We start from the raw sequence: 24,880 nt of genomic DNA, 5'->3' as shown, positions 1-24,880 counted from the left end.
TCATAAACCATTCAATTAGACCATGCTCCATTAGGAGGTTGGGGAGGGATTCCAAATTCTCACCGCTCTTTGGATAAAGACATTTCTTTTGACATCCTTGTTGGGTTTCCTGATAACTATCTTACACTGATAGCTCCAGGTTCTGTTATTCCACAGAAGTACAAATGTTTCCTGTGGCCAGAGTCTATCAAGTTTAAGAATCTCCACTGGCCACACTCAGCCAAGGAAAGAGAGAGCAATTCTGTTCATCTTTACCAAATATATACTCCGAGTTTTGTGTGTCATCCTCGTAAATCTTGGCTGTATTCTCTTAATATCTTTATATCCTTTTCATACCAATGGAGGTGGGGAAGTATTGAGCTCATTACAAAGTAATAAATCTCTGAGAGAAGATGGTTTCCCATCTGAATTTTATAAAGAATTGAAAGATTTTCTGGTTCCTCCTTTTATGGAAGTATTAAGTCAGGTGGTGGAAACACACATTTTCCCAGAATCTTTTTCTACTGTGATAATAATGGTAATACAAAAAAAGACAGAGACCCTTTAAAGCCATCGTCATATAGACCTATTTCACTATTAAATGTAGATTATAAGATAATTTCAAAAATTTTAACTAATAGATTGATAAAATTTTTACCAAAGTTGATAAATCTGTGGATGATGTAACTAGATTACTTAGTAAAATACATTTAGCACAAAAGAGGGAGATCTAAATATGGCAGTGACTTTGGATGCAGAAAAAATGTTTGATAGATTTGAATGGGACTTTTTGTTTCAGGTGTTTGAAAAATTTGTGATGAGATAGGTATTTGCAAATTGAATTAGGTCCTTATAGAATGAACTTAAGGCTAAAGTTATGCAAATGGGAAGGTTTCAGTACCATTTGCATTTACTAGATCTTGTAGACAAGGATGTCCATTAACATCTGCTTTATTTATTTTAGCAATTGAACCTCTTGCAGAATTGATTCAATCTGATCCTGATATTAAAAGATTTAAAGTAAACACGAGGAATATAAAATTAATTTATTTGTTGATGATGTTTTGATTTACTTGACAGAACTAATAGGTTGGCTACGTAAGTTATATTTAAGATTGAAGGAATATGGGAAAGTATTGGGCTTTAAAGCAAATGGGATAAAAGTGAAATGTTCCCTCTTACTATAGGGTAATATACTCAGTGTTAACAAGATACCCAATTTAAATGGAATAAAATATTTAGGGATACAGGTAGATAATAAATTAGATAATGTATATTACTTAAGAAAATTGGAGAAGATGTGAACAAGTGGAAGATATTGCCAATAACATTATTGGGTAGGGTTAATTGTGTTAAAATGAATATATTTCCTACAGTATAATACTTATTTCAAACACTACCAATAATGATACCAGAAGTTTTTTCTCATGAATTAAATAAATATACAAGAAATTTTCTTTAGAAGGGTAAGATGACGAGAGTTTCTTCAGACAAATTGACATGGAAGTTTGTGTTAGGAGGTTTATAGATACCATATTTAAAAAACAAAAATACTATAAGGCAGTTCAAATGAGGTTTTTTTGTTTCATTTTTGTTGAAGAGGGAGAAAACACAACAAAGATTAAAATAGAAATTGATAAAATAGGAGAATATCAGAAGACATTATATATAAATGGGAATCAAAATTAATATCTGGGGAGAGAGAAGCCACATTTGATTACTATTTGGAATAAAGTAAACAATGAAATTGGAATGAGAAGCATTGTTCTGCCTAAAATGATCTTGATACAAAATCAACTTATTCCATTTTCAATGGATAATCAATTTTTAAACATTTGGTGTCAGAAAGGAATTAGGTATATAGAAGATTGTTATGAAGGAGGAATTTAATGTTATTTGACCAATTAAAAAATAAATATGGGAGACAAATTAACACTCTTTTTTGTTATTATCAATTAAGGGCTTATTTAAGAGATAAATTGGTCTAACAATGTTATTACCAAAATGTGGTGATGTAGAAATGTTGATGCATAATAGATATATAAAGAAATTTATCTCAGCTATGTACACTTTATTGCAGAAGGGGACTTCCAACCAGGGGATACATAGGTTCAGATAGTGAGGGGAGGTGGATCTAAATATTAACATTGATAAACAAAATTGGACAGATTTATGTCAAGATAGTATGACAAATACTATAAATGTTAGATATAGATTAATTCAATATAATTTTTTACATCAATTATATGTCACGCCACAGAAGTTAAATAGATTGAAATCAGACCAGTGTTTTAGATATGGATAGGAGATGGGTACCTTTTTTACATTCTACGTGGTCCTGTCCTAAAGTGAGATCTTTTTGGTTCAACCTGGCAATTTTTTTCAAACAAGTCACAGGAATTATATTTTCACAAAACCCAATGTTATTTTTGTTAGGAAATATTGAAGGGATAATACCAAAATTGAAATGATCTATCATATAAAAAAGAATTTGTAAAGATTGCCTTGGCAGCAGCAATAAAATGTAGAGCAGTGACGTGGAAATCAGACACCCATTTAGTTATGGAGCAATGGAATGCAGAAATCTTGAGAAGATTACTTATAATTTGAGAAATAAATATGATGCATTTTTGAGAAATTGGCACCCGTATTTACAAATTGAGGGAATTAATTTATAGATTTTTCACCTGAGCTTCAAACCTCGTTAACCTCCTTGGAAGTATTAAAAAATACAAATGATTAGAGCTATTGGTGAGGGGTGTCCTCCAGCAACCAGGTTTCTATTCTTGTTTTCTTACTTATCTTTACCTTTTTTTATGCTTTTACCTATTTCAATTCTTTTCTTGGGGTTTTGTTTATGGGGAAGGGGGTAAGGGTTTTATACCATCATGTGTACTGGATTTGATACTAATGTTTGACTATTTTGCATTTGGCTATGATTTCATGTATGGAAAAATTTTTAAATAAAATTTTCAAAAACAAATACAGTGATCAACTCTGCTCCCAGCATAATGATCGTCATCCAACCAGGATTTAGTACAGGTTTAGAGCAACCTCCGTACATTTTTCTCCCTGCCTTTAGAAATAAACCAGAGGGCAGTATGTAAGATCACCTCCTCCTCACTGACCATCAACATAGCAGCACCTCAAGACTCTGCACTTGCTCTTCTGCTCTGTGGCTTCTATACACACAATTTTGTAGCCACTGTGGCTCTAACACAATCTATAAATTAGCCGATGACACCATTGTTTATGTCCAAACAATGGGAAATCATGTCAGAATATCAGATGGAGATCAATGACCTGGTTAGGTAGTGCCAGAACAATCTTGGTCTCAATGACACCAAGACCATCAGGCTTCTTGTGTACTTTAGGAAGGAGGGGCTGATGGACCACACACCTGCCTTTATGGATGGGACAGAAATGGAGAGGGTTAATGTCTTCAAGTTCCTGGCAATCCACATATTAGAGGAAGGCACACCAATACTTGTACTTTCTAAAGAAGTCTGAGGGGATTTGGCATGTCGTTGAATACTCTATCAAACTTCTACAGATGTATTGTGGAAAGTATAGTGACTGATTACATAATGGTTTGGTTTGGAAACTCAAATGCCCAGGAATGCAGAAGGCTGCAGAATGCGGCAAGCTTAACCAAGTCCAACACAGGCACCAATCTATACCAAGACATCTCTATGATGCATGGTCTCAAGAAGGCAGCAAACAACAAAGGATCTCCATCACCCTGGCCACAATTTCTTCTCACTGCTCCCTTCAGGCAAAAGGTACAAAAGTACAGCACCTCCAGGTTCAACAAAAATTTCTTTCTACCAGCTCTTGAACCTCCTTGCACCACCCAAAACCTAATGATAAATTACTCCAGGACCACCAAATTATCTTTTTGCACTATTGAAATGTTTTGTTTTCTTGCACTAACTGCAATTGTTAATATATATGATGTATCCTTGGATATTCATTATCTTTCTGTCTGGGCATACTGTGGTAATTTATATTACTATATTTGCTGTACCTTGCGTCCCTGTTTGTCTGAAGCACACAAGAACTTTGGTGCATTTGTACATTATACTTAGGTACATGACAATATATTCTCATCTCCTCTCACCTCATCTCATTTCAAAGGAGTAACATGCTTGGCAGGCCATCCTGTTACATATCTTTCAGTCATCAGTTGATTTGCATTTGGATATTCCGCTATTTCTCTCATCAACTGGATGGACAACTTAATTTTCCCAACCTCACATTTATCACTGTTGAATCTCAGCAGATGATTATTTGTTCATTTTCAAGGTTATTGAAGTCCTCCTGTCTTTTTTTCAAAAAAAAAAACATCACCTTTGTTGACCTCACCAAAGCCTTCGACACCGTGAGCAGGAAAGGGCTTTGGCAAATACTAGAGCGCATCGGATGTCCCCCAAAGTTCCTCAACATGATTATCCAACTGCACGAAAACCAACAAGGTCGGGTCAGATACAGCAATGAGCTCTCTGAACCCTTCTCCATTAACAATGGCGTGAAGCAAGGCTGTGTTCTCGCACCAACCCTCTTTTCAATCTTCTTCAGCATGATGCTGAACCAAGCCATGAAAGACCCCAACAATGAAGACGCTGTTTACATCCGGTACCGCACGGATGGCAGTCTCTTCAATCTGAGGCGCCTGCAAGCTCACACCAAGACACAAGAGAAACTTGTCCGTGAACTACTCTTTGCAGATGATGCCGCTTTAGTTGCCCATTCAGAGCCAGCTCTTCAGCGCTTGACGTCCTGCTTTGCGGAAACTGCCAAAATGTTTGGCCTGGAAGTCAGCCTGAAGAAAACTGAGGTCCTCCATCAGCCAGCTCCCCACCATGACTACCAGCCCCCCCACATCTCCATCGGGCACACAAAACTCAAAACGGTCAACCAGTTTACCTATCTCGGCTGCACCATTTCATCAGATGCAAGGATCGACAATGAGATAGACAACAGACTCGCCAAGGCAAATAGCGCCTTTGGAAGACTACACAAAAGAGTCTGGAAAAACAACCAACTGAAAAACCTCACAAAGATAAGCGTATACAGAGCCGTTGTCATACCCACACTCCTGTTCGGCTCCGAATCATGGGTCCTCTACCGGCATCACCTACGGCTCCTAGAACGCTTCCACCAGCGTTGTCTCCGCTCCATCCTCAACATCCATTGGAGCGCTTACACCCCAAACGTCGAAGTACTCGAGATGGCAGAGGTCGACAGCATCGAGTCCACGCTGCTGAAGATCCAGCTGCGCTGGATGGGTCACGTCTCCAGAATGGAGGACCATCGCCTTCCCAAGATCGTATTATATGGCGAGCTCTCCACTGGCCACCGTGACAGAGGTGCACCAAAGAAAAGGTACAAGGACTGCCTAAAGAAATCTCTTGGTGCCTGCCACATTGACCACCGCCAGTGGGCTGATAACGCCTCAAACCGTGCATCTTGGCGCCTCACAGTTTGGCGGGCAGCAACCTCCTTTGAAGAAGACCGCAGAGCCCACCTCACTGACAAAAGGCAAAGGAGGAAAAACCCAACACCCAACCCCAACCAACCAATTTTCCCTTGCAACCGCTGCAATCGTGTCTGCCTGTCCCGCATCGGACTTGTCAGCCACAAACGAGCCTGCAGCTGACGTGGACTTTTTACCCCCTCCATAAATCTTCGTCCGCGAAGCCAAGCCAAAGAAAAAAGAAGTCCTCCTGTGGTGGCACAGTTTGTACAGCGGTTAGTACAATTCTATACAGGTTCAAATGTGTCGCTGCCTATAAGGAATTTGTACATTCTCTCTGTGACCTGCGTAGGTTTTCTCCGGGTGCTCCACTTTCCTCCCACCCTCCAAACATATGGGGTGGTTAGGTTAATCGGGCAGCACGGGTTTTATGAACTGAAACAGCCTTCTCCAAAGCTGCATCACTATAATTCAATTTTTTAAAATTAAAAATTAAATTTGTGGGTCTCCTCCTTGACATTGATCCCAAGTTCCTTTTATACACAAATTTAGAAATTGTGTTTTGATTTCAAGGTTCAAATCATTAATGTAAGTGCTTTACAGCACTTTCCCCAGCTCTGCTCCCTGTGGAACACCATTACTAACCTTCCAAAGGTACACAAACCACCCTTTATTCCCACTCTGACACAAAGCCAATGAACAACACATGATGCTCCATTCCCTGATTCCAGGTTCTCTAATATTATGGGGTTGCATATTGGATGCCCTGATAAATTATATCAACCACACTACCGTTATCTATTACCACCCCCAAAAATTCAACAAGGTTGAGAAATCAAGATCTTTCCTTTCTAACTCTATGCTGTCAATTTATGATGAGACTTTACAACTCTAGCCCTCCTCCCTTTCAGCCAGGATTCCATTTACTTGTCATCCCACTTGTTCTAATTCCTTGGGCACTCTGTCCCTCCTCCTAAGTACTAGTGCTACAGTATCTGTTCCCCCGTCCTCTGAAATTTATCCCCTATTTCTCATTAACATGGGGCAATACCTCTGTTAATCCTTCCTTTAATTCTTATAAAATATGCAGACTCATTGTATATTATGTCTTGGTGGTCACCAACCAGATCCCATCAATTTTTGTTAGCTCCCACCCTCCCTGGTGTGGAAAAAAAAATTATGAAGAAAGGATTGATACTGTCACTAACATAATTGGCAGACAACCCGTTTTTATGCAGCACCAATCCGTGGAAGAAAGTTCATGAAGAAAACTGACATTGACACTAACATAGTTTGCCAGCAGCCCATTTTAACGCAGCATCTGTTTAGTGAGATGCTATTTTAGAAGCTAAGTTGTAGCTTTAACCATAGTCAAGGACACTAACAATGGTTATTGATGCATTCTTCTTCATAGTACATAAAACTAAGATTTTAATTTACAAAAATTGTAATAAATGCTATGATGTATTTTTCAACAGGGTTATCCTATAATGTAATCCTATTTTCCATAAAAGCATATTTGATTCTCTGTATAAATATACATGCATGTAGAAGTAGATTTTAGATTCAGTAAACAGTGGAGATGGCCGCCTGCTCTCCATGACATATCATGTGAAATAAAGTCTGTGAAACTATACTCGAGGTCTCAGATGGGTTAACTTCATTGACACCTGGTCTCTCTCTTTCCCCATGCCTCTGTCTCCTTTCCTCCAACTCCCCACCCTTCCTCCTCCTGTCAGAGAGCTAACCTTCTTCGTCTTCTGCCCTGTCCCCCAGCACTTTTCAGCTTCTTTCTACCTTCCCTCGCCTATATATAATCCCTCTATTACCTTTTACAGGTTAGCCTGCACTCCTCCAACTTCCCTTTCCCCACCCCACCATTTGAGTGTCTACATGATTTTTCATACTTCTGAAGAAGGCCTCAGGCCCAAAATCTCAAATGAATTTTACTTTCTATGGATGGTACATGCCCTGCTGAGTTTCTCCAGTGCTTCTATGTTCAGGAACAGAGCAGAATAGATGAGAAAGTCATGGGACCTCCAGAATGATTAAGAAACAAAGATCAACATAAGCACAGATGTGGTAAGTTGAGATGATAGTAGATAGATGTGGAGGGAGAGCAGGAAGCCTGATCTGCCAGTTGGAGATAATGGCTGATTTGACCTTGTCCTCCACTTGGCTGGGTTCAACATCCCTCCACGTCAGTCTCAAACTCACCCCTCAACTCCTTGTGAGATAGAATCAGCTGGTGTTCCACAATTCACTACCATTTAAAGAAGGAATTATTTCTCAACTTTGGGTAGCACATCGCTATTACAGTGCCAGCAACCCGGGTTTGAATTGGTGCTGTCTGTACATTCTCTCCATGTCTGCATGGGTGACCTCCCACATTCCAAAGGTTCACTGGGTTAATTGGTCACATGGGAATAAGTGGGTAGCACAGCCTTGTGGGCTAGGAGAGCCTTGTACTGTGCTAAATTTAAAAAAACCTCTCCTGATAGGTCTAGCCCTTGTTTTAAAGTTGTGTCACCTCATCCAGGACTTCATCATCAGTGGGAAAACATTTCTTCTGCCTATCCTACCAATTCCTTATAATCTCCTGAAAATATCAAACTCTCCCTTCCTTTTCGATAAATTGACAGGATCAATCATGGTTGATGTCACCTTCTCCCTTGTGTAACCAGGAGATCTCAGCTAACTCTAATTGATCTGCGCTGCTCTCCTCCCCATGCACTCTGTACTTGAGCTGCAGAGCCCACAACTAAATACACAATTCCAAATGCAACCTGTCTGAGCTGTTGTGCTCTTGTAAAACCTCCCTCTTGCTGTTACAAAAAATGACCAGCCTTCCAATAGGCTTATTGAATTTGTTTTGGTGTCTGAGCAGTGAGTTGTTGAGATCAATGTGCAAGGATCTCTAAATCTCCTCGCTCTACCATTGTTTCGAGCATTACATTATGTAATTCATACTCAATTCCCTTTTGACCAAAATGGATCACCCTACAATTGCCTGATGTGAAAACTATCCACTAGTAAGGTGCCAATGAAATCTATCGTTGCTTCTTCTCTTTTTATATTCATGTTATTTTTAATTAGCAATAGAATCATAGATAGTCATCATGTCTGTGTTGGGTGCAAGAGAGCTCTATTGTCTAACTTCACCTTCCAGCACAGATCCCTCGCTCTGCAGCTCTATCAACCCCTAGCCCATATCTGTTATTGTGTGGTGATAGGATGTGCCTCTGCACTCCCTTCCAAGAGGGAGATCTAACCTCCCACCACCCTCTGGGATGAAATCTCCCCTCTATTTCTTCTATTATGTACTTAAATCTCAGTTCGTTGAACTCTTCATAAAGTGAAAATAGGCCTTTCCTAATTGCTATGTCTAGGTCCCTCTCTACTTGATACATCTCAGCTTCAACCTCCCAATCTTTCCTTACAGGTAAAATTTCGCTGCTTATCCTATCAATTCCTTATAATCTTCTTGCAATGGACAAACAAATGCTGAATGTCTGCAGTGATTTCAGATTTTCTCCTTCACTATCACATGTGCATCCCTCATAATGGGCATTAGATCAACACATTTCCTATTTCCTAAATCTCTCTCTTTGAATATTTATATTTTCTCCCTTTTCACTATCTATCTTGCCTCTCTCATATAACAGAGATATATTTTCAGAATTTTCCATGGGGTTATGGATTCTCCACAGTAATCTAAGTGATGGTGCAGTAAATTCTGATCACTGACTTGAATTAAATATTCAGATTTACTTTAGCATTTCTAACTTCTTGGGTCTGTAAACCTGCAGGAATCTGTACATTTAAAGCTGAGGAGGAAGTGAATGCAGTATAGGTGCTCAGTGTATCAAAGGGAAGTTCAATGCCTCAACTCAGGGAATGATCTGCCCTTGGTGTTGGTATGTTCCAGTCTTGGTACATTTTGGCTGCTGGGCATTCAGACCAGAATAGACTTGTACTTGATGAATGGACATTGCTGGCAGGGGAAAATGACAAAAAGAAAATTGAGGAACATGCTTCAGCTATTTATAATTCTTCAAAGTGAGTGAGTTACTCAGATATGTTCAGTAGCTATATGGGAATAGGTAGGTTCAAGCAATCCTCATCAGTCATGGATGAGTAGACTTCAGATTGCCGGAGAAACCATTTCTTGTTTCAAGAGTAATCAGAAAGTATTTAACTTATCTTGTGTAAATCTTTTGATTGAATGAAAAGAGACAGTGCAGATGGATATTAGATGACATGAAGTTATATTTTTTTAGGATTGAATGCTCTTAGAACTCGTCCCTATATGTGCATGTCTTTCAATTAAGGCACAAACCTGCAAACAGCTCCCTTCCCTGGATCAATCTCACATTTGCCATTGTTGAGGCAATGGTTTTGTCTGAGGCTGCAGATGCTCTGGCAGGGCAGTCCATCCACACTGATGTATCCGGGGTAGCACACACATTCGGCCTCCTTGGTCACTGTGTTGATTTGACACGTCGAGTGTTCATTGCATGCCTGGAACTTGCACGTATCAGCTTGATCGGCTGAAACAGAATTTTAGATTAGTCAAACTGATTTAAACATTAAATTTGCATATCACTCATTGACCTCTCACAATACCATAGATCTCACAGAACAGTGCCACACAGAATAGGGGCACTAACTCTGATTGGATATATCTCTGAAAATTCCATCAAGTGACCACCCACCTCCAATATCCCCACAGCCATTCTGGTCACCTGACATGTCCAGTTTCATGAAAGGACGAACCTTAAATGAATTAATTATTTTTTTAAAAATAACCTTTGGTTCAATTTATGCCCGAATGGGTTGCCTTTTTTTTGGGTTGTCCTGGTGAATGATTGTAATTTCATTTAGACTCTGTATCAATTTTATAAAGTTGTTGGGAAGTTGAAACTTTATTTACTTTGATTTTGAGATTTGATAATAGCTTGAAATGAGCCCGAGTTCACAATTGAATACATGGCTTCTCTAAAACTATGTTCAATTGGGCTCCTGATTTTCTTTGAGAACTGCTATTAAATTAATTGTTACTTTCACTTTGAAGGTTGAAGTAACTGAGGGCATCAGAGTTCATTTACTTAGTCCCCATCATTTCAGATAGTCATGAAATTCATTAATGATAACATAAGGAAACAGCTGGCTTTACCATTCAATTTCAGGATGCCAATACAGCTAAGTCAACATCCCTTGTTATTCATGTACCTGGCTCCACATCGAGAGAGTATCTGTCGATTTCCAGGTTATTCTTTGGTGCTGCTGCATTACAAAAGTCTTCCAGGACACAATAGACTGCCTGGGTAACGTTGTACGGAACTGACTTGGCAAACTTCATTTTACTGTTCACAATGACACTACCGTTTCGGAAATTCAGAATCTCCAGCTGTCTAAATCCAGTCAGGTTGGTCTGCAGGTATGGAAGCAACTGAAAAGATGAAGGAAAATTGTTACCTTCAAATATTTCCACCCTGCTACATCCACACCCTTTCCCCCTCTCATTTACCTAACTGGGACAGGTGAAGTTGGGTCTCAAGCTTGGATTAGTGCTCACAATTGTCCCTTGGAGATGGTGGTCATGGGCTCAAGGAATAATTCAGTGCCTTGTCTCACAATGCACTGATTTGGAGTTTCTGCCTCATGGGTAAGAAGTTAAATCTGTCATCATGGATGGCTAAATGTATACTCTAGACCAGTAGCTCTCGACTTTTTCTCACCCACAACCCGGGCTATCTATTCCATTACTGACCTCAGACCATGTCTAATCAACTGAGGGACTACTAATAAAGCAGGAGCAAGGCTGAGATTCCTCCCCGACCACTAATATAATTTTGAAATAAAGGAGATGAACTTAAAGCATGGAATATAAATGTGGAATTATGATGATGTGGCCATTACAGAAACTTGACTGACATAAGGACAGGATTGGCTGATGTAGGTACTGGGGTTTAGATGTTTTAAAAGGGATAGGATGGAGGTAAAATTGGGAGGGGGAAAGTATCACAGTTGCAGAAAGGGAGGACATGGTGAAGGGATTATCTACTGAGTCAGTGTGGGTGGAAGTCAGAAATAGGAAGGGAATGATCATTGTACTGGGAATATTCTATTCCCACCCCCCCCCACCCGACAATAAGTAGACAGATTTTAGAATGGTGCAGAAGTTACATGGTTGTTGTTATGGGTGACTTCAGCTTCTCAAATATTGACTGGAACTCTACTACAAGATACATAGATGGGGCAGAATTTGTCAGGTGTGTCCAAGAAGGATTCGTGCCACAGTATGTGGACAAGCTGACTAGAGGAGAGGCCATACTGGATCTGGTACTGGGTAATGAACCTGGTCAGATGACAGGCCTCTCAGTGGGGGAGCAATTCAATGATAGTGACCACAACTCTCTGAGCTTTAGCATAGCTATGGACGAGGATATGAGTAGACAAAAGGGTCAAGTGTTTAATTGGGGAAGAGCTAATTGCAATGGGATTAGGCAGGAACTGGGAGAGGGAACTGGGAGAGTAAACTGGCAACAGATGTTCTCAGAAAAATCACAGAAGTAATGTGCAGGTTATTTGGGGAACACTTGTGTGGGGTTCTTAATAGGTTTGTCTCACTGAGACGAGGAAAAAATGGTAGGATAAGGGAACCATGGTTGATAAACGAGGCACCTAGTTAAGAGGAAGAAGGAAGCATATTAAAGTTACAGGAAGCAAAAGACAGGAATGGCTCATGAGAATTGTATGGTACCCAGGAAGGAACTTAAGAAAGGACTTAGGAGGGCTAGAAGGGGCACGAGAAAGCCATAGAAAGTAGGATTAAGGAAAGCCCTAAGGCATTCTATGCATATGTGAAGAACTTTGGTCAATGAGAGGTCAGTATAGAAGAAGCTTATGTGCTGGAGCATGTTGAGGTTAAGAAAGAGGAAGCACTAGACTTAATGAGATATACTCCAGGTTCCTATGAGGAGTGAAGGAGATGCTGGAGGATTGGAGAATGGCAAATGTGGTCCTCTTGTTTAAATATGCTTAAAAGGAAAATCATGGGAGTTAGAGACCACTAAGTCTTACGTCTATGGTGGGAAAACTATTGGAGAAGATTCTAAGGGATAGGATTTACAAGCATTTAGAGAAGTATAGTCTTCTCAGAGATAGTCAGCATGGTTTTGTGAGGGGTGGGTCATGCTTCAGAAGCCTAATTGAGTTTTTTGAGGAAGTAACGAGATATTGATGAAGGTAGGATGGTAGATATAGTGCATATAGATTTTAGTAAGACATTAGTCAAAGATCCCCATGAGGAAAGTCATGAGGCATGGCATCAGTGTAGATTCAGAAATGACTTGCTTACAGAAAGCAGATGGAAAGTACTCTGTCTGGAGGTCAGTGACTAGTGGAGTTCTGGCACTCCTGCCCTTTGTGATTTTTGTAAATGACATGGACAAAAATTGGAAAAATAGTAAGTTTACAGATGACATGAAAATTGGAGGTGTAGAAGTTTGTCATAGGTTACAACAAGTTATAGGCAGGATGCAGAGTTGGGCAGAGAAATAGCAGATGGAGTTTAATATGGATAAGTGTGAAGTGATGCATTTTGAAAGTCAAACATGGGTAATGTGGAAGAAGATAGGGACCTTGGGGTCCAAATCCATAGTTCTCTCAAGGCTGCCATGCAGGTCGAAAGGGTAGTTAAGAAGTTTATAGTATGCTGGCCTTCATTAATCAGGGGATTGATTCAGGAGTCATGTTGCAGCTCTTTTAAACTCTGGTTTGACAGCACTTGGAATATTGTGTTCATTTCTGGTTGCCTTGCACAGGAAGGAAATAGTAGCTTTGGAGAGGGTGAAGAGGAAATTGACCAGTATGTTGTCTGCATTGGAGAACGTGTCTTATGAAGCAAGGTTAATAGATCTGGGGCTTTCCTTTTTGGATGGAAGAAGGATGAGAGGTGACTTAATCAAGGTCTACGAGATTATGAGAGGCATAGATAATAAGGTAGATAACAGCACCTTTTTCCTGGGGAAGAGTAGCTAACACTGGAGAACATCTGTACAAGGTGAGGGAACAAAAGTTCAAGGGGGCCATCAAGGGTAAATTTTTTTTTATACACACACAGAGTAGTGGGTGCCTTGAATGCATTGCCATGGGTGGTGATGGAGGATGGCACAATAGGGACATTTTAAAGTCTCTTAGACAGGCATGTGGATGCAGGAAAATAGAGGATTTTCGGTGTGAGATGGGTAAGATTTGGTTTGTTGAGTAGGTTTATTTACTGTCAGTTGACACCATGTCATGGGCCGCTGGTCCTGTACTGTGCTGTAACATTCTATGTTCTATGTTTTGTCTTGTTGGGTAAAGGTTTTGAGAATTTCTTTTATTTGTCATTAAATTTGTAACCTTGCCCGTTATATTATTAATACTTGTCTTTGCTACTTCACCACGGGTCACCTATAACAAATTCATGAACCATTGGAACAGGATGTGTGACTTTGTTGGGTTGTTGTATTGTGAATGGGGTTAACCAAGGCAGGCAAGTTAGGGAATGGATGATCAGCTTGCATAGCTCGTCTGTAAACAAGTTGACGACTTGGAAGTTTGGCAAAATTCACTGAGTTTCTGAGAAGTTGTTCATGTTAAATGTAATCAGGATGTAATGAATCATCCAGGACAATAAGCTTGTCCGCAGGTTTACAAAGGATCAATGAAGATCAACCCATGGGAATGATGTGATACAGTAACATTATTTTTCTCCAAGTTTCTACAGCTGAGGTTCATCAGAGAATTGATCAAACACACTGAAAGCTTTAAGCTGTCAATCATTTTTGATTATCAGATTCAATTTGGGTTGCACTCATTGTATTGAAGCCTCACTTATTCCACCTTCCATTCTGTTGTTGAGCCACAATTTAAATAACTTAATTAGATTTAAATTCTCCACATCTGTCTCCCAACCCTTCTTCTTCCCCTCTGTAGAATTCCAGCCTTTAATTCATGAATATTATGTCCTTGATGGGCAATTAATCTTTTGGTTAGGTTTCTTAAACTTGCCAATAATACTGGTATTTTAAAATGACCTTTGCAAAAAAACCCCAGCTTTGACAGATTTATAATCCGTGTAATTTTAAATCAAACCCCTTTGATCTGCCCTTGATTACAATTTACTTACAATGGTTATTTATATTAAAAGACAGCAGCAATAACCACTTTTGTTTTACATATTCTACATTAAATATTATTTTCTAAACTTCCTTCACCTTTCAAAATCGCCCCACCTTTGTACTGTTTTAAAACACAGCTAATTTCACAGGCTCCATTTTAAATTCTGCTGGTGATGCGGAAATCCATCCTGAATAGGGCAGAGGGAGAGCAATAGGCTGCGCACTTGGATCTGAATGATTTCAGATCATCACCCACTGACTCACATGGACAAAGACACAAATTAATGTCCCATACATCTCCCACTGCTATAGTGGAGTGAGGAGTGATGGACAGACAGTGGGGTAGTTGGTACAGGAACATTGTTTGCTTCTCCATGGATTACTGTCCCACTTTGAGCAGGTGCTGAGGCAGCCACAGAGATGTAATAAACACAATTGATGAGCTGAGGCAGGTAAGGCAGAGTGTGAAAAATGGCACGATGAAAAATAAAGAGGGGAAAATTAGGACAGGAACTTCTGACCAAGCCCCTGGTTGTTCAAAGGAAGGGTTTTCATTAGTGGAGTGAAGGGGGAGGGAAGGATCTTAAAAGTGGAGTGAAGGGGAAAGGTGTACCTTTCAATTGTGGAGAGAAGAGGGAAGGAGTGAACTTCAATGGGGGAGTGAAGGAGGGACCTTCAATAGTAGAATGAAGGGGAGGTATGGCCTTAAAAGGTGGAGTGAAAGGAGGAAGGGGGGACCTTCAATGGACGAGTGAACGAGGATGGGGAGATCTTTAATGGCAGAGTGAAGTGGGAAGGCTAAACTTTCAATGGGGGACCTTCAATAGAGGAGTAAAACCAGGGGGGGGGGAGAAGGGGGGGAAAGGGAGAGGAAACAATCAATGGGAGAGTGAAGTGCGAAGGAGAGGCCTTATTGTTGGAGTGAATGAGATATCTTCACTGGGGGAGAGAAGGGGACCTCAATTAAGGGATGAAGTGAGAAGCAAGGATTAAGGATGGAGAGAAGGAGGAAAGATGGACCAATTGTGGAGTGAAGTGGGAAGGACCTTCAACAGGTGAGTGAAGAGTGAAGGATGGACCTTCAATGGCAGGTTAAAGGAGAGGGAATAACCTGTAATGGCAGAAAGAAGTGGTAAGGAGTATTTTCATTTGTCGAGTAAAGGGGGAAGGGGAGACACAAGAACATAAGAAATAGGAGCAAGAATTGGTCATCCGGCCCATTGAACCTGCTCCACCATTCAATTATCTGATAAGAGGCTAATCTCCATCTAATGGCTTTTTCTCCATATCCCTTAATTCCTCTACTTTGTAAAAATCTTTCCAACCTTGTCTTGAATGCATTTACTGAGGTCACCTCCACTGCTTCAATGGGCAGTGAGTTCCACAGATTCACCACCTTCTGGGAAAAGCAGTTCATCCTCATCTCTGTCCTGAATCTACTACCCTGAATCTTGAGGCTATGTCCTCAAGTTCTAGTCTCCCCCACCAATGTAAACAATTTACCAACCTCTTTCTTAATTTTACATTTTTCTATAGGATCCCCTCTCATTCTTCTAAATTCCAATGAGTACAGCTCCAGAGGACCCAATCCCTCCTCATAGGCTAACCCCCTCATCCCTGGAATCAACCTTGTGATCCTTCAAAGCCAGTACATGATTCCTCAAATAAGGAGACCAGAAATGAACACATGACTCCAGATGCAGCCTCACCAGTACTTTGTGCAGTAGCAGCATAACCTCCTTGTTTCTAAACTCAATCCCTTCCAGTAAATTTGTCAAATATGACCTGCTATTACTGAATCCATGCTGCGTCTGCCTGATGGATCCATTTGCACTACAATGTTGCCACAAAACAACAAATTTCATGACTTGTTCATGACAATAAATTCTGATTATCATTGTTTCTTCTTTAATGATAGCTTCAAGAATTTTCCAAACAACAGATGTTGAACTACCATGTCTATATTTCCCTGCCTTTTCCCTACATCCTTTTTAAATAATGGCATGGCATTCATCACCTTCCAATCCACTGGGTCCAGCCCAGAGTCAATGACAGCACAAAGTGGGAAGGAGAGATCTTGAATTGTGGAGTTAAGAGGGGAGGAGTGGCCTTTAATGGTGGAGGAAGGACTGACCAATGGGGAGTGAAGGGGAAGGAAGGACCAATGGTGGAAGGGGGAAAGGATGGACTAATGGGGAAGTGAAAGGGGAAGGATGGACCAATGGGGGAGTGAAGTGGGAAGGATGGATCGATGGGGGAGTGAAGTGGGACGTCTATTGCATGAAATCTCAAGCTGCATTGCTGCCCATTTCATTTTGTCATGGGAGAGTTTGGATCCAGCTGACCCAGGGATCTAATGCTGCAGTAAACAACAGGATAGATTGGAGGCTCTTAGTGCAATGAACCTTCCTTCCAAAGTAACTTGGAGTTTGTTGTATAGAACCTGTTGGCCCTTCAATGTGGAGAGGTCCGCGAGGCAAGAATCTATTGTGCTCCATCACAAGGAACGTGGTCTCTCCATACTGTTTCAGATGATTTAAAAGATGTTGACTTGATATAAACAGAAAGATGATCAATTTTAACTTCTGATGTTGGGTATCAAACAAAGTGAGTTGACTCAATGTTTGCTTTTTATGTGATTTTCAATTTCAATTGTTACCTGTTGGTCAATCCCAGATGTTTGTCTATCCCCAAATGTTTTGCGGTAATGTGATTCCCTCTGTAGCCTGAATGGGGAACAAATGATTCCAAATCATGCAACTCACCAGTTGAAGGAATTGCTGCTCCAGTGTCCTATATTCCGAGGAACTCTTGTTGAAGAGGTCATCAGAAAACATCATATTCGTGACTCTTAAACTGAAGAACACCACCAAATCTTTGGAGGGAGTAGGAGTTAACCTGGAAGTTAAATACTTCAGAGGTGAAGGAGGCGTGGTGGAGGAGATCTCAGACAGACGCCCCTGTGCTGCTCCCATGGGGAGCATGTGCACCGTGCCTGTAGCAGCAAGCTTAATCTCAGCATCCTCCTCTCCTATTTCCCAGTCTGTGGTCCCAGTGTCTGGGTGAGGAAGAGGAGCAGTGGTGTGTCGCATGCCAGAAATGGTGCCAGCCTCCTGGTCAGAGGAGCTGGGGTCAAAATCTGGCTCCACCGATGGAGCTGGTGGATTACCAGGTCGAATGGGCAGTGCCGAGGCAGTGAAGAAGCTGGCTGGCAGTGGTGGTGTGGTGGCAATCCCACCTTCACTGTCAATCTCTTTGGGGCGAGTTGAGGGTGGATGGTGCAGACCTGAACCTTGAGTGATGTTCTCGATGGGTGTTGTGAATGATTTCAGTGGATTGGTCACGTCACTGGGGCCTTCAGGAACATCAGTTCTCTCAGCATCTGTTGGGGAATAAAAGGGGTTGCTGTTTTATATGACATGTACATCATTTTAAGCTTCTTTGTTATTTTAATAATCTTCCGAGGATAGTCAGAGTGTATCTGATAACAACTAGTTTGATTTTTTTGAAAACTATATATTAACAACATGGGCACCTTTTTAAAAAAAGATAAGGCGGCACTGTTAATAGAACAGTCAGAGCTCCAGAGACCCGTGTTTGAATCCAGCACTGTCTGTAAGGAGTTTGTGCATTCTCCCCATGTCTGCGTAGGTTTTCTCCAGGTGCTCCAGTTTCTCAATGGTGTCACCCCTCCTAAACCCACGGACCGAGCACATGAGTGTACCAAGCATAGAAGAAACAGGTGTCTATTACTTGTATGTCCGGGGCGGCAGCAGCGGCAGTGCTGAGCAGGTGGGGGAGGTGGGGGGGGGGGGGGGGGGGGAGGTGGGCTCTGACTGGAATGCATTAAAAGATTCAAAAAGTAAATTGGATTAGAGTTTTAGCCTTGTAGGTATATTGATGCAAGTTGGGTTACAAAAAAATGTTTTGGTTGTTATAACTAGGATATTTTTATAAAACCTAAAACATTTCTGCTGAAACACTGTGCAAAAACTTTATAGATAGTCATTTTGGTGTCATCCCCTCAGATGGTGACACCTGGTGTGATCTGCACCCCTCTCTTGACGGAAGTGCGGTTTCCTCCCACCCTTCAAAAATGTATGGTGGTTGTAGGCTAATTAGGGTAGTTTGGTATTTAAAACCTGGAGATGCAAAACACAAAAGTGCTGGAGAAACTCAGCAGGTCATGTAACATCCATCGAAGTAAAGGATAACCAATATTTTGGGCCTGGTGTTCATCAGGTTTAAGCAAAAATAGGCAGGTGACTAAATTAAAAGGTGGGATGAGGGAGGAAGGGCTAACAGGTAAGAGGTGATAGGTGGATACAGGTGGGAGGGTAGAAGGGAAAGAAGCTGAGAAGTGATAGAAGTAAAGGGTCAAGTGTAGATAGAAAGAAGGTCAGGGATTAGGGAGCTGGAGGAAAGGAGTCAGAGGAATAGGGAAAGAGTGAAACTCAGGGGAGGAGATTAACAGAAATTGGATGTCAATTATAATGCTGTCTGGATTGAAAGTGCCCAGACAAAATATAAAGTGCTGTTCCTCCAATTTGTGACTGGCCTTGGTTTGGAGGTGCATGAGATGCACAGGCACGTTGGTGCGGGAATGGGATGTGGAATTCAGATAGTTGGCCACTGGGAGGTCCTTGCTGTTATAACTGTCAGAGCAAAGGTGCTCAACAAAACATTCTCCCAGTCTGTGACCAGTCACCCCAATGTAAAGGAGATCACATCAGGAACACCAGATGGAGTAGATGACTCCAGCAGATTCACCACCTTTTTGTTCAGATGTCTGCTTGCTTTTGCTCATTCTTGGCCAAGGCCTCGGCCCAAAACCTTGGTTACCCTTTAACTTCCCATGGATGTTGCAAGACCTGCTGAGTTCCTTCAACATTTTTGTGTATTGAGCACAGGAACCTCACTATAAGTGGGGATTGAAGTGACTGCAAGGCTTTTGTACCTATCAGCCCAGCTTCTCCAACTGTTCTTCTCTTGAGGGACTTAAGTCTGAGAACTACTCTATGCTTGTGATATCTTAACTGATATTTAACCCTTTAGACTCTGTGTCCCAGTTTTAAGGGACTGCCAACAAGTGCATATACTCCAGTTCTGATTTTCTGGGACTGATTTTATACCCAACCAGATGGTTCGTATTGTAGGTTACTCAGGGGCCTAGTCTGGACTATATATTATGAAAGGTTAAAAATGGCTGGAGTTAAAGGGTTAAGTCTGACAATGCACCTGTGCTATCACTGAAACCATCGTCAGTAATTATTTAAAAATTAATTTTAATTTGGATAAACAGCATGGTAACTGGCCCTTCTGGCCCATGAGCTCATTTCACCCAAAAATACTCATTGACCAATTAACCTACCAACCCCATCATCTTTGGCATGTGAGACAAAACAGGAGGAAACCTATGCAGATACAGGGAGAACGTACAAACTCCTCACAGACAGCGGCAGATTCAAACCAATGTCACTGGCGCTGTCATATTGTTGCACTAACTGGTATGCTAACCTTGCCACCCATGGGACCAAGTGCTAGTGGCTAGGGGAGCACTTACTGTCTCTTCCCCCCCCTCGCCCTTCCCCTCGCCCTCAGGAAGCTGGTGGTAAGCTTCCTTTTTGGATCGCATTTCACAGAACTCACTTCAATCAGGCATGCAGAGCCCAGCTGTACTGAGGTGAAGGTCTGCCCTTTGGCAACGCTGAGACTGCCCAGGCTGAAGCAAAGCTCTCTCAACAGGTCAGGGCAGAATGGCTTCAGCTGTTACATCAGAACAGCTGTAGCCTCTCAAAACCCCATGCTTTCTGCTCACCCTGGGGCAGGTGCGGTGCGTTGAAGAGGACAAAGGCCCCCCTCCACTGGAGACATCAGCAAGACCTCTCACTACGCTGCTCCCAATTACACAGGCTGGGTGACCAGGATGTTGTGTGCTGACACTAGGTTAGGTCGTCAGCTGCAGCTGATGCCAGCAGCTGCTTGTCCAGGTTGCTCTAATAACGCCTCCCATTCCTGCTACCCAGACGGGCAAAGGCAGCAGGTGTACGGGAACACCAGCCAGCCCTGACTTGGATCGGCACAGGGTCCGAATGGTGGGATTCCATCCTCCACGGCATCTTCCCCAGGAGGAGGCCCGACACCTTCTCGAGGGCATTTAGATTTGCGTGATTCAACACTTTCCTACCCAGTGATGTGCAAATCCCATAGAATGAAAAAACAAACAAACAAAAATTGCTGGGTCAACACCCCAACAGGTCAGCTGGAACGCTCCTCCAATAGAGAGTGGTGGGTACCTGAAATGCATTGCTGGAGGTGGTGGAGGAGGCTGGTATAATAGGGACATTCAAAAGACTGAGATGTCAATGTAATCTTGAAGAAGGCTCACCAGTGGCTATACTTTGTGAGGTGTTTGAGGAGATTCGGAATGTTATCAAAAACTCTCGAAACATCCACAAGTGTTCCGTGGAGAACATTCTGGCTGGTGGCATCACTGTCAGGTACGGAGGTCCCAATGTTCAGGACAAGAAAAAACTCTAGATGGTTGTTAACCTGACCTGCAACATCATTGGCATCAGACTTCACTCCCTTGAGGACATTGAGGGAGGTGTCTTAAAAAAGCAGCCTCTATGCTCAAAGACCCCCACCACCCAGGCCATGCCCTCTTCACTCTGCTACCATTGGGAAAAAGGTGCATGAGCCTGAAGACAAGCACTCAGCGGCACAAGGACTGCTTCTTCCCTGCTGCCACCAGATTCCTAAATGAACAATGAACCAAAGACGCTGCCTAACTTTGATGTTTTGTGCATTATTTCTATATTTTTTGAATGTGTGTTTATATGAATGTTTGCACCATGAGGCTGCTGTAAAACAATGAATTTTGTGACTGGTTCATGACAATAAACTCTGATTCTGATAGCTCCTGGATGTAAGAATAATAAAGTATTATGGGTTTGAGGGAGGAAAGGATTAGATTGTTGTGGAGTAGTTTAGATAGGTCAGAACAACATCATGGGCTGATGGGCCTGTACCACGCTGTAATTTCTACGTTAACTGCATGGGTTTCACTCCACCTTTGCGAAGCTGCTCTACAACCTGCAGAGATTGAGAATCTCCAAATGCCCTGAGATGACCTTCCCTCTGATCAAACTGCTTGCGAGTTGGATGAGGACTGTGGTGCCTGGACTGATTTCTGGAGTGGTGTGACGTGCTAGGTCTGGGTGACATGACCCAAGTGGAATGTGGGTGACAACCCCAAGGAGGAAGGAGCTGTGGGATCCCCATGTCTGAATGTCTGAACTTTGTAATGTTCAGAATCGGGGGCGAGGTCACCTCTCAGGGTAATGCACTTCAGAGATGAGGAGATATTTCTTCATTTGAAATCGGTGCAATTCCCTATCCTGTACTGGGCGTGGCCCTGTGCTAGGGTCTAGTCCTGTATCAGAATGTGGACCTATAATGGGCTGATGGTCAGTGAGTGAATTGATAATGTACATGCATGAGGAATGTAGACATGATAGATTTTGTGAGTGGTTGACTTGCACTAACCTCCCTCCTCTCTGCTGACTGTTGGTGGGGACGTCCACACTGTCATCGTGCTGGGATCATCTTCTTCTGAAGGACCCACCACCCGATTGTCACCAGCAAATGCCTGTGAGGGAGTGATGAGCTGTGCACCCAGTTCCTCCTCCACAGTCCCTCCAGCTACAGTGCTGTCTCCAGCTTCACCCTCACCGGCAGTCGGTTTGAGTGTAGTTCTCACAACCCTGTTGGAATGCTCCACGTTTCCACTGACAGTGGGCTCCAAGCCTTCCTCACCCTCGTGTGGAACAGTGCCTTGTCCGTGTAGCTGCATGGGTTGGGTCTCCTGCCCTTTCACTGACGGCCATGTGTCTTCATCCACATGGAGTGTCTGACTGACAGACCGCATAGTCGGAGACTCTGTGACACTGTCCGCTGCGGAGTTACCCTCACTCCTGTTTGTGTTGCCTGCTTCACCTAGTTCAGGCAGCATAGCAGAATCAGTGATCATCGCAACTTCCTCAGCCATACTGACCTCCTCTGATCCTTCCATGGGATCAGGCTGTGCATCTGCAGAGGACACAGTTCTCCCCACACCCTCATCAACAGCAATGTCCTCGTCCATCTCTTCAAGAAGATGTGTATCAATGTCCTGTACATATCCAGGTCGAACACCGGGAGAATTTGTGCTGCTGACAATTTCCTCATCTATCGGGTCTTTGGTCTCTGCCACGTGTTCGTATTGTGCTGTGGAAGAGGTGGTGTCTAGGCCAAGGAATGTTGGTGTGGCCATTGTTTCCTCCTCATCTGCCACATTATGTCCAGCAGTGACTGATGGGATGGCTGTAAATGCAGCACTGCTGTGTCGCATGCCTTCACTCACCTGTCCCATAGTACCAGTCTCCACCACAGACAACCTGGTCTCTGGCTGGAATGAAAGGTGCTCTGGGACAGTGAAGGGAGGATCTGTCACAAACAGGTCACTTGACAAATCCACAGGGTCATTGCTTCGTACAGGGGGCATTGATGTTGCCTGAAATGGAAAATCTGTTGCAGTTGCATTGATGGGTCCAACAAGTTTCCCTTCAGGAGTGAAACTGCCTTCAGAATTGTCTTTTGTGGCAAATGTTTTCTAAAATAAATGGGAAACAGATCTAGTTTTAGGAAATACATTATTATTTGACAATTTCCTACTGAAACCTAAACTTCCCCTGGGCTTTACCAATATCCTTGAATGCTTCTTCAACATCCTCCCCCGATCCAACTGCTGTGCACCTGTGAACACATTGAGTGGGAAGGTGGCTGGGCGCAGTGGTTGCTGGTACACTGGTATTCAGTGAGTACAGGCAACCTTGTTCAAAAGCACTCTCAAGTGTCTTCCATTGGGGGGGGGGGGGAGCCTGAAATCAACAGTGCTGTCTATTAACTGGTCCCCCCTCCCTGCTCTGGGCATTTCCATCCTTTCCTCCAGTTTTCCATTTTTCTGACCTTGAAGTGACAGCTCCAGTTCTTCATTGTCCAATGTAGGCTAACAACTTTATATCCCTGTGTGTACCTCACGTGGATGAGTTGGATGTCACGTCTGTAGCTTCTGTCAGGGTTTCCTGCATCTCCCTCCTCACTCTGCATTGCCCTAGCAATGACAAGACTAGTTAATTGGAGCTGGGAGAGAATAGACTGGGGAATGCAATGGAAAATTTCCCATCTGCCCTGACAACTAATTCAGCCCTGGGAGGAACGTGACATTCACAAGGTGATCCTCACTAGATGCAACATAATCAAATTACAGTCAACCATTGATCTCTCTGTTGCAAGATTCAGTACCTGGGCAGGGGCAGAAGAAGCAGAGTTGGGAAGTAGTTCATTGGAATCTTCGGAGTATGGAGAAAGTTCCTTGGTATCTGTGGGATAAAGTAAATATACTGTGTTATAATGCTTAGATGACATCGCTCAGGAGAAGCAAGTCTGGAAACCACATTGATGCAGCCTTGCGTACTGCCAGGATGAGGACACCCATAAATTGGAGGAACACCTTATATTCCTTTTCAGCAGTCTCCAACTGGACAGCATCAATATTGACCTTCCATTTCCTTTAAACCCCTTCCCTGGTCACTCTCTTTCCCTACCCCTCTGTCTCCCTTCCTCCAGCTCCCCACCCCTTTCCCTATCAGAGAGCTACCCTTCTTAGCCCTCTGCCCTCTCCCCATCACTTTTTAGCTTCTACACTCCCACCTATATATTCACCTATAACCTCTTGCCTGTTAGCCTGTAGTCCTCCCCCTGCCCCTTCCTCTCCTCCCCACCTTTTTAAATTCAAGGGCTGGCAGATGATAGGTAGATCTAAATGAGAAGGGAGATGATGGGCAGGTGTGGGAGGGGTGGAGCTGGAAGCTAACTCCAATCAGAAACCTTCCTTTGTTGGCCAAGACAAGGAATACCAGAACAGAGAGGTCATGCTGGAGCTGAGCAAAACACACGTTAGACCACAACTGGAGTGCTCACCCCACTGCCATGGAGGGATTTCCACAGGGAAATTGCAAGGATGTTCCATATAGATGGAGAACTTTGTCCGAGAATAGCCTAGCTACATTTACAGGAATGGTCTCGTTCCCTTAGCAGAGAGATCAACAATAGGGACCAAAGATTAAAGGAAGGAAAACAGAAATCTTAAGGAAATAAAACATGCAAAGAATAGTAGGGGTCTGGAATCATTTACCTGATGTAACTGAGACAG

General features: G+C 42.5%; 1 protein-coding gene across 20 annotated transcripts in view; it reads right to left on the bottom strand.

Annotated features, from left to right (window-relative positions):
- Positions 1-24,880, bottom strand: part of LOC138760861 (interphotoreceptor matrix proteoglycan 1-like) — a 175,005-nt gene that overhangs the window by 12,453 nt on the left and 137,672 nt on the right. For 18 of the 20 annotated variants that reach the window (XM_069932073.1, XM_069932087.1, XM_069932084.1 and 15 more), the window contains 6 exons: positions 23,971-24,047; positions 23,635-23,779; positions 22,174-23,278; positions 17,391-18,007; positions 10,688-10,907; positions 9,795-10,005 (listed from right to left, as the gene is read on the bottom strand). In XM_069932073.1, coding sequence (XP_069788174.1) covers positions 9,795-10,005; positions 10,688-10,907; positions 17,391-18,007; positions 22,174-23,278; positions 23,635-23,779; positions 23,971-24,047 — 2,375 coding nt within the window. The remainder of the gene's footprint in view (positions 1-9,794; positions 10,006-10,687; positions 10,908-17,390; positions 18,008-22,173; positions 23,279-23,634; positions 23,780-23,970; positions 24,048-24,880) is intronic. The other 2 variants (XM_069932080.1, XM_069932088.1) reach the window with 1 other exon arrangement.

This window comes from Narcine bancroftii, chromosome 4, assembly GCF_036971445.1.
Source record: "Narcine bancroftii isolate sNarBan1 chromosome 4, sNarBan1.hap1, whole genome shotgun sequence".
Classification (NCBI taxonomy): Eukaryota; Metazoa; Chordata; class Chondrichthyes; order Torpediniformes; family Narcinidae; genus Narcine; species Narcine bancroftii.
Note: the sequence above shows the minus strand (reverse complement) of the source record. Positions and strands in the feature narration are given on the sequence as shown.